This window comes from Scatophagus argus, chromosome 22 (genome assembly GCF_020382885.2).
Source record: "Scatophagus argus isolate fScaArg1 chromosome 22, fScaArg1.pri, whole genome shotgun sequence".
NCBI lineage: Eukaryota > Metazoa > Chordata > Actinopteri > Scatophagidae > Scatophagus > Scatophagus argus.
This window is the reverse complement of record NC_058514.1, coordinates 13,082,251-13,097,357: the sequence shown is the minus strand read 5'-3', so window position 1 is coordinate 13,097,357 and position 15,107 is coordinate 13,082,251. Positions and strand designations below refer to the sequence as shown.

General features: G+C 39.6%; 1 protein-coding gene across 1 annotated transcript; it reads right to left on the bottom strand.

Moving 5' to 3' along the window:
- Positions 1–652: 652 nt before the first annotated feature.
- On the bottom strand, positions 653–13,545 carry LOC124053502 (plexin-C1-like). The gene is made up of 16 exons (XM_046378728.1): positions 12,377–13,545; positions 11,998–12,120; positions 11,023–11,157; positions 10,828–10,928; positions 10,627–10,732; positions 10,373–10,538; positions 10,128–10,230; positions 9,367–9,442; positions 8,942–8,983; positions 8,698–8,831; positions 7,741–7,920; positions 6,881–6,989; positions 6,323–6,499; positions 6,069–6,236; positions 5,837–5,936; positions 653–2,905 (listed from the first exon to the last, which is right to left on the bottom strand). The coding sequence occupies exons 1-16, from the start codon at positions 13,412–13,414 to the stop codon at positions 2,811–2,813; spliced, it is 2,853 nt and encodes a 950-aa protein (XP_046234684.1). The 5' UTR covers positions 13,415–13,545; the 3' UTR covers positions 653–2,810.
- Positions 13,546–15,107: the final 1,562 nt, after the last annotated feature.

Sequence of the window (15,107 nt, the reverse complement as noted above, 5' to 3'; positions counted from 1 at the left end):
AAAACATATCTGAGAAGTAAGCAAAGCGCCTGTTAAGATTTCGGTTTCCCTTGGTGCGCCCCCTCCCTGCAATATCTTTTTGATTACAATTAAAATTGTCCGATAGTAGACTACATAATTTAAGTAATGTGTTTAAATTTAGGTGCACAAATCTCACTTGTTTAATTCATTAAACTCATTTTGACTGAGATTTATATACAGTTACTTCAGTCACTTGACAACAGCCTCTGCAGGCTATGTGTTAAACTTAAGAATTTGTAATTTGTAAGTTTAACACATGAGATACTGACCAGCACTTGCTCATATCACAGCCCCGTGATAGCTGGCTCAGCAGGGTTTTCATTAAAGAACCTGTAGTTCTGCAATACAGTATCTCTAGCCAGACTGGACTTCTGCTGGATCAAGCTGTTGGACTCACCCTGTAGGAGCCCACAAATTACACTACAAATATTTTGCCACTGAAAGAGATATGCTGGGTACTTATCAACAGGCACAAGAAAAATGTAGGCCTACATGGAATAAGGAGGTGATGCATTTGTATTCAAAGGAATCTAGAAATAAGTTACACTGGATACATACAATATATGTGAAATGATTAGAGTGCACAGACTGACATGCTAGAACCTATTCAAACTGCATATGACACTTTTGCTCATAAAAACCAACAAATTTTAATTTTCACATTAATACAGGCATGTGAGAAAATTAGGACACCCCATTAAATAATCAGCTCTTTATTTAGAAATGGTTCACATACCAATATCCAGTCATGTTTATATGTATTTTTCAAAAAGAAAGTGATTTGATTGCAATTTAACAACAAAAATGAACATTGTTTGACAAATCCAAAAAAAGAAAAAAAATAAAGTATGTATTTTAATGGAGGAAAAAGTTAGGACACCCTACCCCCTAATAGCTAGTGTTGCCCCCTTTGGCTGATATAACTTCAACGAGACGCTTTTTGTAGCCTTTTACCAGTCTCTGACATCGATCAGGAGAAAGTTTGGCCCACTCCTCAATGCAGAATTCTTTTAGCTGTGAGATGTTTGAGGGGTGTCTTGCATGTACAGCCCGTTTCAAGTCACCCCACAGCATTTCGATGGGATTAAGATCAGGGTTTTGACTTGGCCATTCCAGGACTCTCCACTTCTTCTTTTTTAGCCAGTCCTTGGTGGATTTGCTGGTATGCTTTGGGTCATTGTCTTGTTGCAGTATCCAGTTACGCTTCAGCTTTAATTTTTTGACAGATGGTTTCACATTTTCTTCAAGCACCCTCTGATACACAGTAGAATTCATGGTAGATTCTATGATGGTGAGCTGGCCAGGTCCTGCTGCAGCAAAGCAACCCCAAACCATGACACTGCCCCCTCCATGCTTTACAGTTGGTATGAGGTTCTTTTCTTGGAAGGCTGTATTTGGTTTACGCCAAACATGTCTTCTGTTCTGGTGTCCAAATAATTCAATTTTAGACTCATCTGTCCAAAGAACCTTATTCCAGAAGTCGTGGTCTTTGTCTATGTTCTCTCTGGCAAACTTCAGTCTGGCCTTGATGGTTTTTTTTAGAGAGCAAAGGTTTCTTCCTTGCACACCTCCCATGCAAGTCACACTTGTGCAGTCTCTTTCTGATCGTAGAGTCATGCACTTTCACATCGACAGTTGCCAGAACCTGCTGTAATTCCCTTGATGACACTTTAGGATTTTTCAGGACCTCTTTGAGCATCTTGCGTTCTGCTCTGGGGGTAAACTTGCCCGGACGGCCAGATCTTGGCATGGTGGCAGTTGTTTTAAATGTCCTCCACTTGTAAATAATTTTGCGAATGGTGGAATGGCTGATGTTAAATTCTTTTGAAATCTTTTTAAATCCTTTACCAGACTCGTAAGCGGCCACAATCTTCTTTCTGAGGGCATCAGGAAGCTCTTTAGACCTCACCATGGCGCTCACCTCAACATCTCAACTGTCAGGGCCACACCAAACTAAATCTGAGGTTTAAATAGGGCAAGGCTCCATTCAAATGCTGGGTAACGATGTACTAATCATGTGCACCTGACGTGATGCACCTGTTTGGGATTTTCAACATTTTAAGAGGGATAATATAGGGGGTGTCCTAATTTATTCCTCACCAGAAATTGCATTATTTTTTAATTAAATTTTACAGAAAGTTTTAAAAAGGCTTTTCTTATTTTTTTATTGTTTAGTTATATTACTTGGATCCCTGAGTTTAATTAAAATTGACATTAACTACCCATATGTCCAAATATATTTTAAAATACACAGGATTTCATAAGATGTCCTAATTTTTTCACATGCCTGTATACTGTCTTTTAATTATGGGAAATGGGAAAAAACTATTTGCTTTCTGGAGGGTAGTTAGATGAAATGACTGACACCACTCTCAATCCTGTACAGTAAATATGAAGTTAGAAATAGTGGTTGGTTAGCTCAGCTTAGCATGAAGACTAAACAGAGAGATACAGTTATCCTTGTAACAAAAAAGTAACAAAATCTGCTTACCAGCAACTCTAAGGCTCACTGATTAACACACTCACTGTCACGTTACTAACATTCAAATGAGCTAACAAATTAGCATATTCAAGCATTATATACATAACATAAAGAAACACATAACTAGCGTACCTCACTGATCTCTCAAGGGGAGGTTGGAAGAAAACTCTGATGGCACTTACACCAATCTAAACACTACGGGAAGACACTCACTGCATATTTCAGTTTGCTTCCCTTTTACATAATTTTGAGACCAGACAGCGAACTTTACTTTAAGAGGGGAAATGGGGTTTGAGGATCTACACAATTAAGATGAGGCATCCTGAGCTGCGAGCTGAGCTTTGCGACGTTTCACTGCATGGTTAGCAGTGATCTTTTGCCATCGACAGATAATCACCATCGCTGAAAGACAAACACATTTATTTGTTTAGACCCGGGGTGTCAAACTCAGTTGCACAGTGGGCCAAAACTCAAAGCACACTTTAAATTGCGGGCCGATCTAAAGTGAACACTTTGAACCCATTTTTAAACATACAGAATAAAACCAGGCAGGAATATCATTCCAAAATATATATCACCAATGACGCAAGGTTAATTGAAGAAAATTCATTTATATGCATATATGTGTGTGTATATACACTACCATTCAAACGTTTGGGGTCACCGAGACAAATTTTGTGTTTTCCATGAACAGTCACATTTATATACCACCTTGTGTTGTAAAATGAACAGAAAATATTGACATTGACAAGGTCAGAAATAATGATTTGTATTTGAAATAATAATTTGTCCCTTCAAACTTTGCTTTCGTCAAAGAATCCTCCATTTGCAGCAATTACAGCATTGCAGACCTTTGGCATTCTAGCTGTTAATTTGTTGAGGTAATCTGGAGAAATTTCACCCCACGCTTCTAGAAGCCCCTCCCACAAGTTGGATTGGCTGGATGGGCACTTCTTGCGTACCATACAGTCAAGCTGCTCCCACCAATAGCTCAATGGGGTTTAAATCTGGTGACTGTGCTGGCCGCTCCATTACAGATAGAATACCAGCTGCTTGCCTCTTCTCTAAATAGTTCTTGCACAATGTTGAAGTGTGCTTTGGGTCATTGTCCTGCTGTAGGATAAAATTGGCTCCAATCAAGCGCTGTCCACAGGGTATGGCATGGCGTTGCAAAATGGAGTGATAGATTTTTTCTTTTATTGGCCAGTTTCAGATATGGCTTTTTCTTTGCCACTCTGCCCTGAAGACCAGCATCCCGGAGTCGCCTCTTCACTGTAGATGTAGACACTGGCGTTTTGTGGGTACTATTTAATGAAGCTGCCAGTTGAGAACCTGTGAGGCATCTATTTCTCAAACTAGACTCTAATGTACTTATCTTCTTGCTCAGTTGTGCAGCAGGGCCTCCCACTTCTCTTTCTACTCTGGTTAGAGCCTGTTTGTGTTGTGTAGTACACACCGTTGTAAGAAATCTTCAGTTTCTTGGAAATTTCTCGCATGAAATAGCCTTCATTTCTAAGAACAAGAACAACCGTCGAGTTTCACATGAAAGTTCTCTTTTTCTGGCCATTTTGAGCGTTTAATCAACCCCACAAATGTGATGCTCCAGATACTCAACCTGTTCAAAGGAAGGTCAGTTTTATAGCTTATTTAATTAGCTAAGCTGTTTTGTGCTAACATTTTGCACACCTGATTGCACAAGGGTTTTCTAATCATCCATTAGCCTTCTGATGCAATGAGCAAACACACTGTACCATTAGAACACTAGAGTGATAGTTGCTGAAAATGGGCCCCTATACATTTATGTAGATGTTGCACCAAAAACCACACATTTGCAGGTAGAATAGTCATTTACCACATTAGCAATGCATAGAGTGTATTTGTGATTGGTTTAAAGTTATCTTCACTGAAAAAAACTGTGATTTTCTTTAAAAAATAAGGAAATTTCTAAGTGACCCCAAACTTTTGAACGTTAGTGTACCGGTATATATATATACATATATAAATCTCATATAAATCTCTAAAATCTCTTGTCAAAACACGAACATGCTGCAAAAAACCTTGAAAAAAAGGGCCTTTCTCACAAGAATGTTTGTAATAAACTGAAAAGACTAACATAAGAAGTGTTCAGACATTATTGCTTGAATAAATGGCATGGTCTCACAAAGGACTTCTTGTGGCTCAATTAAAGTAATTGGAATATAGTTTCATATATTGCTAGCGAACTACATCATCATCAAGGATAGTTTTATTAACTTTCTTTGTAAAAGTGTAGGCCTGGTGTTTGTCGCCATATGAGCAAGTAGCAGATGAGATTTTCCTGTGCTTGACATATCAATGACATGTTACGGATAAACAGAAAAAAGCAGCCATTCATTTTACTTTCAGAAAAACACCACCAACACCAGTGTGAAAATGTGAACACACCAACATGTGTCGGGTGATTGTGCTGAAAGTGATGTTTGGTCGTCTCACGGCTGCTACTCCTCGTTAGCTCACAGATCTGAGGTCCTTGGGTTTGCGTGCACGTAGGAAATGAGAAAAAAAACTCACCCGATCGTTTGTTTTACCGAAGCGATCATGTGAACGATTGTGGCAGTTAACGACACAGCACGTTGGCACCACGTTTTAACTTGTTGAAACAAAACAACAAAACACAAGAGCAGCACCATGCATGTAGCCGGCGTAAACGCACTTTTCAGTTGCCTACAAAGCCCACAATGAACTGCGGTTTTCCCAATCCACTACATCACCCTTTCGATCCCGGGGCGGCACAAATGGGCGTGTCGTGACCGCTTTCCGACAGGAGGGAGCAGTGCGCTAATTGCGCAAGTAGATACGTTGTTGTTGTGTTGAAAATAATAATAAAAGAGCAAGCTATCCCAACAAAACCAACAGACTCGGTTGTATGTACGGAAATAGAGCTCAATTTGATTGACGCGGGAATGTTCCCAGGTAGCCAATAGTAAGGCAAGGCGGCAGTTGCGCTGCATTATGGGATCTGTAGTTTGTGTGTTATCAGTATCAATATTCATATTGGCGGACCATTAGTAACAATAATAATAGATCTATATGAAATGAGCTTCGTAGCATACCATATGAGACGCATATGGTTTAGACCAAACAGACAGAAAAGTAAAACTTAATCCATAAAATGTGTTTTTAAGGCTAATACCAGAGATTTTGGATCAAAACTGCCAATAAATAATATTTTTTGAGGTGCTTTTCAACAGCTTAACATTTTTTCTCTGCAAGCTCACTTATATATTGTTGCCATATCACTCCAGGCTTGAGCTCATTCTGACAACCCTATGCCTGTTTTGTGTCAGCACTTACCAACAGGAATAAAGGGTATCAAGAGAATGCGGATTATCAGAAGGAGCCGATGTAATAAACCTGGCAGCCAGAGTGTAACTGTCTTGTCACCATATGTAATCTGGAAAAACAATGACAGCACTGCTATTAAAGACAGAATTTAAATCACACAGAATTTATCCTGCCTACAATCACAATGAAGTTTATGTTGTCATGCTCTATAGTATCGGTCTAGATTGAATAAAAGATTTACCATTAACTGCTGAAACATAGCATAAGGCATGTTTTGAATTCGACAGGTGAAGAAGTCAGTCCCATCGCTGGTTTCTTTGGCTACCATGATGCAGGGGTATTTTTTTCCATCCTGAATGCCCCACACTGACAACTCGGCTATTGTCATGTCCAGTTTGTCTGCCATTTTCTGAAGTGATAATAGAAACAAATGCTCACAAATGCTTGTGTATTCTCGTCCTGTATTTGTTTGCATGTGCTACAAAACTGCATTACCTGTATGATGATGCGGACATCATCTCCTGTCCTTGTGGTTGCGAAGCTGGTGAACTCAGGTTCTGGATAGTAAGTTATTGTCATGGGGCAGATCAACGTTTCATTGGCTACTTTCAGAAACACATTGCTTATAAAATTCTCAACAGTCCCCATTGCAGGTGTGTCGTAAGTGAGATTCTGTAGAGAATTCAAAAAACATTCAGTGTTAAATACAACACAATATCAACTGGCATAAAAGTGTTTCCAGATGATGTAATATGTCATACTCCAGCATCACAAAAGCATGATGTGACATGTAATAGAAAAAAGCAGGACATAATATGTGACATGCTTCATACGTACACAAGTGATGATTATGCAGTGTAATGTGATGAAACATTGTGCTGCATGACACAGTACTAGAAGATTACGCGAGACAATGTGATACCACATGATTTAATATAGTGTAATTTGTTGTGATACAATGTTACATTATACCATGATGCAGCATGATATGATGTTTCATAATTAATTTAAGATAACTGTATAATGGAATGTTGTGCATGTCTAGAAACCAACCTGATAGTTGTTGTTTCTGGGAAGACTGACTTCCTGAAAGGCGGGGCTGTGTATTATGCCTTCAACAAACTCAAGGTGAGATCCCACGAGTGTGATCTTCCTTTTCCCACTGCAGGACCCAGAGCAGCAGCCAATCAGAGGAGTGAAAAGTTAATACAGATTAGATTCAGGGCAAGCATTTGGTTTTATATAAATATTACCTACATGTGGCCCCTGTGAAGCTTCAAAGTTTACCACCCTACCAGTGAACCTCTCCCAAAATGTATCGTGACAAGCCACGATACGTGTTGATGTTCAGGATAAAATTGCCGAATACTTTGTCACCTCTTTATCACACATAATTGTGACAAATTAATATCTGGAGATTATTTTTCTGTGTATGTTTGAGCTATATACACCTAATTTGTTGCAACACCCTTAAAATATCTTGACTTACATGTCGTTGCTTGCTTGGTTAAGGAGCAAAAACAGAAAAAAAAGCAGAAGTGTGATTTTAAGTTGCTGTAAGCAAAAGGAAGTAGCCTGTTCAAGTTTTCATTTTTGATTGCTTTTGGTGTTGCCAGTGCTGTTGAGAGCATCTGCAATATTAAAGAATCAATTTTAAAAATCTTTTATCACTGATGTATATCCACAGCGTGTGATTTGGAGAAACTGACACCAAAACTGTGATGTTTGTTGACACATTTTCTACAGCACAGTAGCTGCTGTATCTGAATGATTTCACCTTTCACATTGTCACAATCATCTAATCATTCTTAGAGAGAAGTTGACTCAGTCCTGTTTTATTGTCACAAAAGCTTTGTCCATCAAAGTTAGCAAGTTTGTGTAAGGGGGGAAAAAGCCAGCAAATGCTGTCATACCTGGCCCAGGTGCTGCTTGGTGCAATGTAGGTGCAAGATGGTGATGACCGGTAGGTGATTTTAGCGTTGCCATGGCAACTACCATCTGCAAGCAGAACGCACACTTTGACCACACCTTTACTGTCAGCACGGGGGATGTGAAATGTCAGGTTCACACCAGTGTTGCTCCATACATTAAATCTGACCACAACACACAGGATGACACAGAGAGAAAAGCAATTAGTTTTACTGAGCTCAACACTTTTCGGGTACTGAGCCATACAGAACATCAAAACAACATTATGTAGAAAAGCAGAAGAAGCATAGCAGCAAAACCTGCCTCAGTACAATTAAACATCAGTTTCACCATCTAATCAAGATCATGTCTCATAAGCTGAACACCTTCGAATGATAATTGTACTGCTATTGCAACACAGATTATCTAAATATAAATAAATAAATAATGACATAGAGAATACCTCCAACATAGCATACAGCTAAATATTTGTGTGTTAAAACCTGGTCAAATCATTCAAACATAACTGAGAGCGTGCTGTATTATCTTAAAATTTTCAATCCCTAAAGCAGACGTACACTCAGCTTTAGTTTCAAGTTGCCAGTTTCACTTTTGAGGCCTTCCTGAATATAAAAATGGGACATCCGACAAATCAGCTTCTCGGTATCTGAATTACTGTAACACCAAACTGAAATTCATAATCTTAGCATGTGTGAACCACATAACTGGTAACACCCACACAATAACCTCACAGAAAATCTCCCGAATTATCTCTGTGTAGCAGAACCTTATTTTACATCAAACATCCAATTTCCAGCTTTAGTGAAGAACAGTGCACATGGAGTATTGACTATAGGATACCTCAATTCTGAATATTGGTGACATTTCCATTTCCAGTTGCCATCTCTGAAATGTCATTTATGGCAAAAGCATAATCCAAGTTGCATGTAAACAAGACTCACTCTTGTGGTTTACAGTCCATATCCCCTTGGATCCTCACTCTGGTCACACTATGAAGGTTACGACCAGACAGCACCGCATGGTTTCTGCCATAGAAAGACACAACACTAGGAGAGATGGAGAAGATCTCTGGTCCCTGACAGGAAAACAAACACAAAAAGACAATCAGTATTTCATATGTTACCTTTTACTGATGTCTCTACTGAATGGTGAAGAACGTGTATGAGAAGTGAGGTATCGACTCACAGAAACGTTCATCCTTGACTCCATCATTTGACAAACACTGTCCTGCAGAAGGAAGTGAGAGGAAGACAAGTGTACTTGTCACTGTAAATGTACTATTAAGAGTTGATTCATAGTTCAAATACTGGAATAGTACTAAAAAAAATAATCTGAGGTATATTTCAACAGCTACTACTAAATACTACAGCCTAATGTACATGCTTGATATGTTTGATTAACATGCAGAAATAAAAATAGAAATTAGATGTCACAGTCAGCCTAGTAAACTGCACTCAATCAGTCACCCTGTCCTCAGCGAAGTTATTTGCAATGTGTTTAAATTTTGAAGACGGACAGTGTTAACGTTAGCTAGACACAACATACATGTACAGCTCGTATGAAGTCTGGAAGAGCCGACGTTAGACAAATACAGAAAAACAGGCAATTACCTTCCTCTCTCCTTGATCTTCCCAGGAGCAGCTGTTTTTGCTCCACAGACACCCAGCCTCAATACACTGCCGACATCTGATGAGAAAACCATACTGCTGATTGCAATCCACCACAAAAACAACAAGATACTGATACTGTACTTTTCTTAAATATCATCAAAAAATTTACTATAACTTCCGGTTAGTGGTGCAATAACACTCTGCTAAAGATTTTACCTAACATCCATTTTCCCTACTGGGCTGCAAACACCTGCTGCATGTCCCACTTGATTGATTTTTATCTGGAACCTTACAGCTGGGTTCTCAGTGGAGGTTCTCATTACCTGAAGTTTTGGGTGCAGCTCTTACCCATTCTTCAGCCATAACAAAAGTCTTCCAAGTTATTAATTTGGTGCCAGTTTTGGAAAAAAAAAGATATTTCATTGTTCCATTCACTCTTGATGGTTCATTCCAGCCCACAGGCAGGGCTCGAAATGTTTCAAAAATGTTTGTATCTATAATTGTATGTATGATTGTTTTGCTTTGTTTTCCCAACTGGCTGACTTTCAGATCACTGCAAGCATGACATTTCGTGCTATACCTTGTGCCCCAGTTTCCATAAATATCCACTCAAAGCTCATTTGACATATTCTACGACCTAATAATTTCAGCATTGATGCATCTGACTGACTGTGTGTTTCAGCTTTTTTTTTTCAAATTTGTCAGCTCTGTTGTCTATCATTTACATTATAACATATCTCTCTACTTTGGTTTGGACTTACAGGGCAGCAGTTGGTGGCCCCTTGATGTCAGCACAGTTGGATATCTTGAGTTGTTTAAACAACTGTGTCATCCCAAGTCCAATCGTAACTTTGACATGCAGGCCTGTTAAATGAAAACAAGAGTGGATGCCAGATATATGGTCAGAATATTCAGCAATACATATGTTTTTTATGTGATTCTTGTGACAGTGTGAACTTCATGTAATTGATTTACCAGACTGCTCTATTGATCATAAGTCACTCACCTTCATCAGGAAGTGTGTTATTTATAAGGATGCATTTGCAATGAGGGAACTGTGGAGGGGGGCTGTCCCTCCTACAAAGCTCCCTAGAATTTTGGAAGAATCGACAGGCAAAGTTAGACAGCGCATCCTGGCCCACAGTCAGATGTGTCTGGATAGTAAGTGTGATCTGTGAAAGAAAGGGATACGAGTGTTTGAAAGAGAAATAAGTGACAGTCACATATGATTACAGTTAAAAAAATGTACATAATCTGCACCTGGTCAGTGCTGTCCTTCACAAGTTTGTAGGAGACCATTTTCTGTTGAAAGTCATCAGGGATGGACAACCAGTTGGAGTCTTGGCAGTCATCCTCAAACGTACAACTAAGAAGACAAAATTATGTTTTAACCAAGTTAATTACTAATGACTGTAAATAATTGTCTGAAGGTGTCTATACTGCAGATGTTCTGTTCCTGACCTTCTTGTAGAGCTGCACCACACACAGTATGGATCCTGTGCAGACCAACAGTGCTGCACATTTGTATATGTGCTGCACTTTGACACAGGCACTCGCTTCATCTAGAACAAAGCACCAACAGGAACATTTTTAAGTGTATAGCTTACAAAATGTTGTAATCCTCATGTATAGTTTTTACATCTACAATGCATCTACCTGGTTCTGAAACGGCACATAAACATATTTACGATCCACTTGATCCAGGTGTATTTTGGGAAACACTCGGCGGTCGTCATTGGCCCTGTAGAGTACCATGGGACAGGTGGTGTGATAGTTCTTGTCCACAGCAAGCTGACAACAAGAATGCAGCTTTGTTATATTTCAGAGACTGAGCTGCTGTGTTTTGTTATAAACTGCAAGGCGAAGCCAACCTGGACAGAAGGAATTTTCAAAATTTTTTCCAAAAATTTATTTTTAGCTTTTTGCAACCTCTGAATTGTGCAGTGAAAAGAATTTCACTGTACATTGTACCATGTATGATTGTGTGTGTGACAAATAAACCTATCTTGTATCTTGTATCTCTTGAAATGAATTCCTGCGTATAAGAAGATTTTGCTGGTTGATGAAAAATTAAAATAACACCTCCATCTACCACTAACCCTCGAATATGAAACGTCAACAAAAAAGGATGCATATCTAATCACATCTCAACAGCTATTTCCTGCCACAGAAAAAATACTGTGGTCACTCTGTAACATTTCTCATGTTTTGCATTTCTCAGAGATCAAGTCGCTACCACAGCCGGCATTAAAATGAAACTAAACTTGCTGCTAAAATATATCGTTTGACTATGACTATATATATATGTGACTTTATACTATAAAAGTTAAAGATAAAACTTTTGTCACTCCACTGCTGTAACTGTAATTCGCCCCTTCAGCTCACAAAACAGTCTGACTTCATTCTGATATAGAGCTGCATGTAAGGCCTCTTAGTTATCCCATTGCGTGTTTTTTACCTTTTCACTCTGGGGTGACTCACTGACATGATTAAATCACTTTTTCACATCTCTGTATTTCTTATTTAAAGTTACTTTATTTAATAAGCAGAGCAAAATTTTGTTGAATGATTGATTATCTGATTTTTTTCAATAGTAAATGGATTGCATATCAATCAACGGTTTATACACACCTTAATGAGCTGCCCATCTCCTGTCCCAATGAAGAAAACCACCCAGCCTTTCTGTCTCACTGCCAGCACAGAGGTCATGTAGTTCTGCTTGAAGAGCACCTTCTTCGGCTTCAGAGTCTTTGGCTGCGAAACACAGACGCTTTTATTCTCACTTTTAGATCAGTATTGCTAAAATTCTTGGGTCAAACAAGCATTGTGAGCATCTCATTAATTTGTAACAAACATTTGTCAGTTTACTGACATTGTGGAAAAATGGATTTTTATGTGAGTGCCAAGGATTGGCTTTAGTCACACATGTTGCAGTATAGTAGCATAGTCTTACATCTCCAAATAGGTCAAACTTTCTTACTTCCAAGATGAAATCAAAATCAGGACCCACCGTCTGTTTTCCTTTGTTAGAGCGAGGAACACTGTGGAAATCCGGATCTGCATCGTTGTCTCCGGTGAGATCAGGGCTGATGTCAAACAGTACCAGCTCGGTGTTGGTTTGTCCTCCGTCCACACTGAACACGCCGCTCCACAGCACCGGCGGCCCACCGGGGATCGCCGAGGAAGCCAGGAGTCTGCTGTCTTTACCGCCATCAGAGATACTGAGAGTAGCACCCCGCAACGACTGAAGAGTCGCGGTTTTGCCGCCTTTGCCTTCAAGCCAAATAAGACGGACTTTGTTGCTTTTGTCATTTGAGGGCAGGTTGGCAAAAAGATAAATGATTAAATCAATCTGAAAACCATCCACAAACTCCACATTAATGTCGTCTTCACTATTGATCGCAACGCGAGAGAACTCGCCAACATGGGTAAATATAAGTCCTCTCTGCTTGTCGTTCGTGTTGTGAAGCTTCACTGTATCTGACCCAGACGAACAGCTGGTCTCTGGGGGGTTACTGTGATGCTGTGAAGCCGCCACAATGTAAGTCTCGATACTTGACTTCTCCACACTCACCAGGAAGCCGACGGACGCGCTGTTGCGCCATGGTGGCCCCACCTGGATGTGTTCCCTGTACAGCACAGCTGAAATGTCCTTCAGGTCCAACAACTCGCAGTAACCGCAGCCGTTGTCGACCACGCCGCAGCTGATCAGAGTTTCATTCACAACAAACGGCAATAAAATGTTAACACTGAGAGTTGCGTTCCACTTATCCGTTTCAGAAACCCGGGAAAACTTCTGGTCTTCCACTCGTGATGCTGCGCTCAAGGTTCCTCTCTGGGCCAGACTCTGGATCAGAGTCAGGTCGTGTTTCAGCTGGTACAGCTCATCCTCTGTGGCGATGTAAACCGTGTTGGTGGCCACAGCGAACTGACGGAGGGCCCCATTAAATTCAAAGACTCTCTCCTCTTCCAGGCACCGACTTGGTTCTCCCCAGAGAAGGAGCAGCAGACCGGGCAGCAGGATCATCTTCTTGCAGCGGTGGTTCATACATTAAAGGTCTCCATGGCACTTCACTCTGCTTTCCCCAGTCACTGGAGTCGTGCGTAAAAGCGCGATGCGCCTCTGTTGAAAAGAGAAGTGCTGAAAGTGGGAGGAAGCGCACCAAGGGAAACCGAAATCCAATAGAACATGTTACAGTGGAACCATGAACATTGATGCAGTGATATGTGTTGGCGAAGTTCATGCACTTGCGGAAACGCACTCAAAACGAAAAACAGAAGTGAACAGAGAATTTTACAGAGGGTGCCTTTATTGTCATTGCACAGCCGTTCAACGAAAATCAAACTCCCTGTGGTAAAGGAAATAAGATGCTGATAAAGGTGCAAAATAAAGCATATGATAAAAACAACACACAGCAAACAACTCAACATAAATAAGCAGCAAGAATGGAAGCAATAAGCAGCAAGATAAACGTATAAAATGAAACGAAGGACGAATTTAAATATTAAAACTTAGACCAAACCTATCAATTAAATACAATAATGAAAATAATAAAGAACAACAAGCAGAAATGCTATACAAATTGGCATTTGTTCACTGTAAAAATAAGTGAAAATAACGACTGTACAGAAAATGTACACGTACGGAATCCTGATGCTGACGGGCTGAGCGGCTCTTATGAAAGCACAGGCCACAGTTCCATTCTGCATCTGAAAGCTGACAGGAGCCGCACTTTGAAAGGTGGACCTCTTCAACTGTGGGCCCAAGTGCTGAATTATTGACCAGTTCACAAAAACAAACTATAAACTGTGGACATCTTCAAGAAGCAGCTATTGAAGAGTCTAAAAATGGCGTCCGTCAGTTTGCGCCGCGAGCAACACCTGCTGACCTTCGGCCTTGCGTGCTGGATGAGCGCTACGGTAAAACATATTATAGCACATATACGCTTCTGTCCGCTATAACAGTTATTTATAGATGTAAAGCATGATATATAATATACAAAATAGGCTAATTCATTTCGTTTATTGCATTTATTACATCAAACCATTAAACCTGAGTTATTTCAGTGTAAAATTCGGAAACAGATGATAACGTTTGTAAATGTGGAGGTGACAGGAAGAACATTTAAGGATATTCATGTGGTGATTGAAAAACATCAATTTTCAAGGTGCATCCGTATCATCGAGTTAACATTGAAAGTATAGAACAAAGATGGAGACCGGGTCATTTTTTAAAAAAATAAAATTTCTGTTTACTGCACGCGATATGGAGACGACGTCAGATACTGCATGTGAATGTGGCTAAACGTGACAACAAAGGTGACAAAATCACAATTTTAGATATCCTGTAGTGACAGCTTTCTTGAACTGGAGATCAGACACGATCACTCTGAAGTCTCTACACCAGTCAACATATAGAATTTACATTTTCCTTCAAGTTACTCAGGTTTTTGAATAAAATAAGGCTACAAAATAATTCCTGAAACCATATGCAACATTTTAGCAATGTATTTATCCAGTCAGAACGATATGTAAATATTATTTATTTGTATCAAGAGCCAAAATATAATATTGTGTTTTCAACATATACTTTTAGCATTTGCTATACAAATATCTTACATGTAAATAACAATTTTGACAATAAGTCCTGCTGTGAGTGAACCGTGTTTTAAAGACAGAAATGTGCAGCTATCATTTATTTTATCCACACTTTAATTAGTCAGATCATGTCATATAACTAA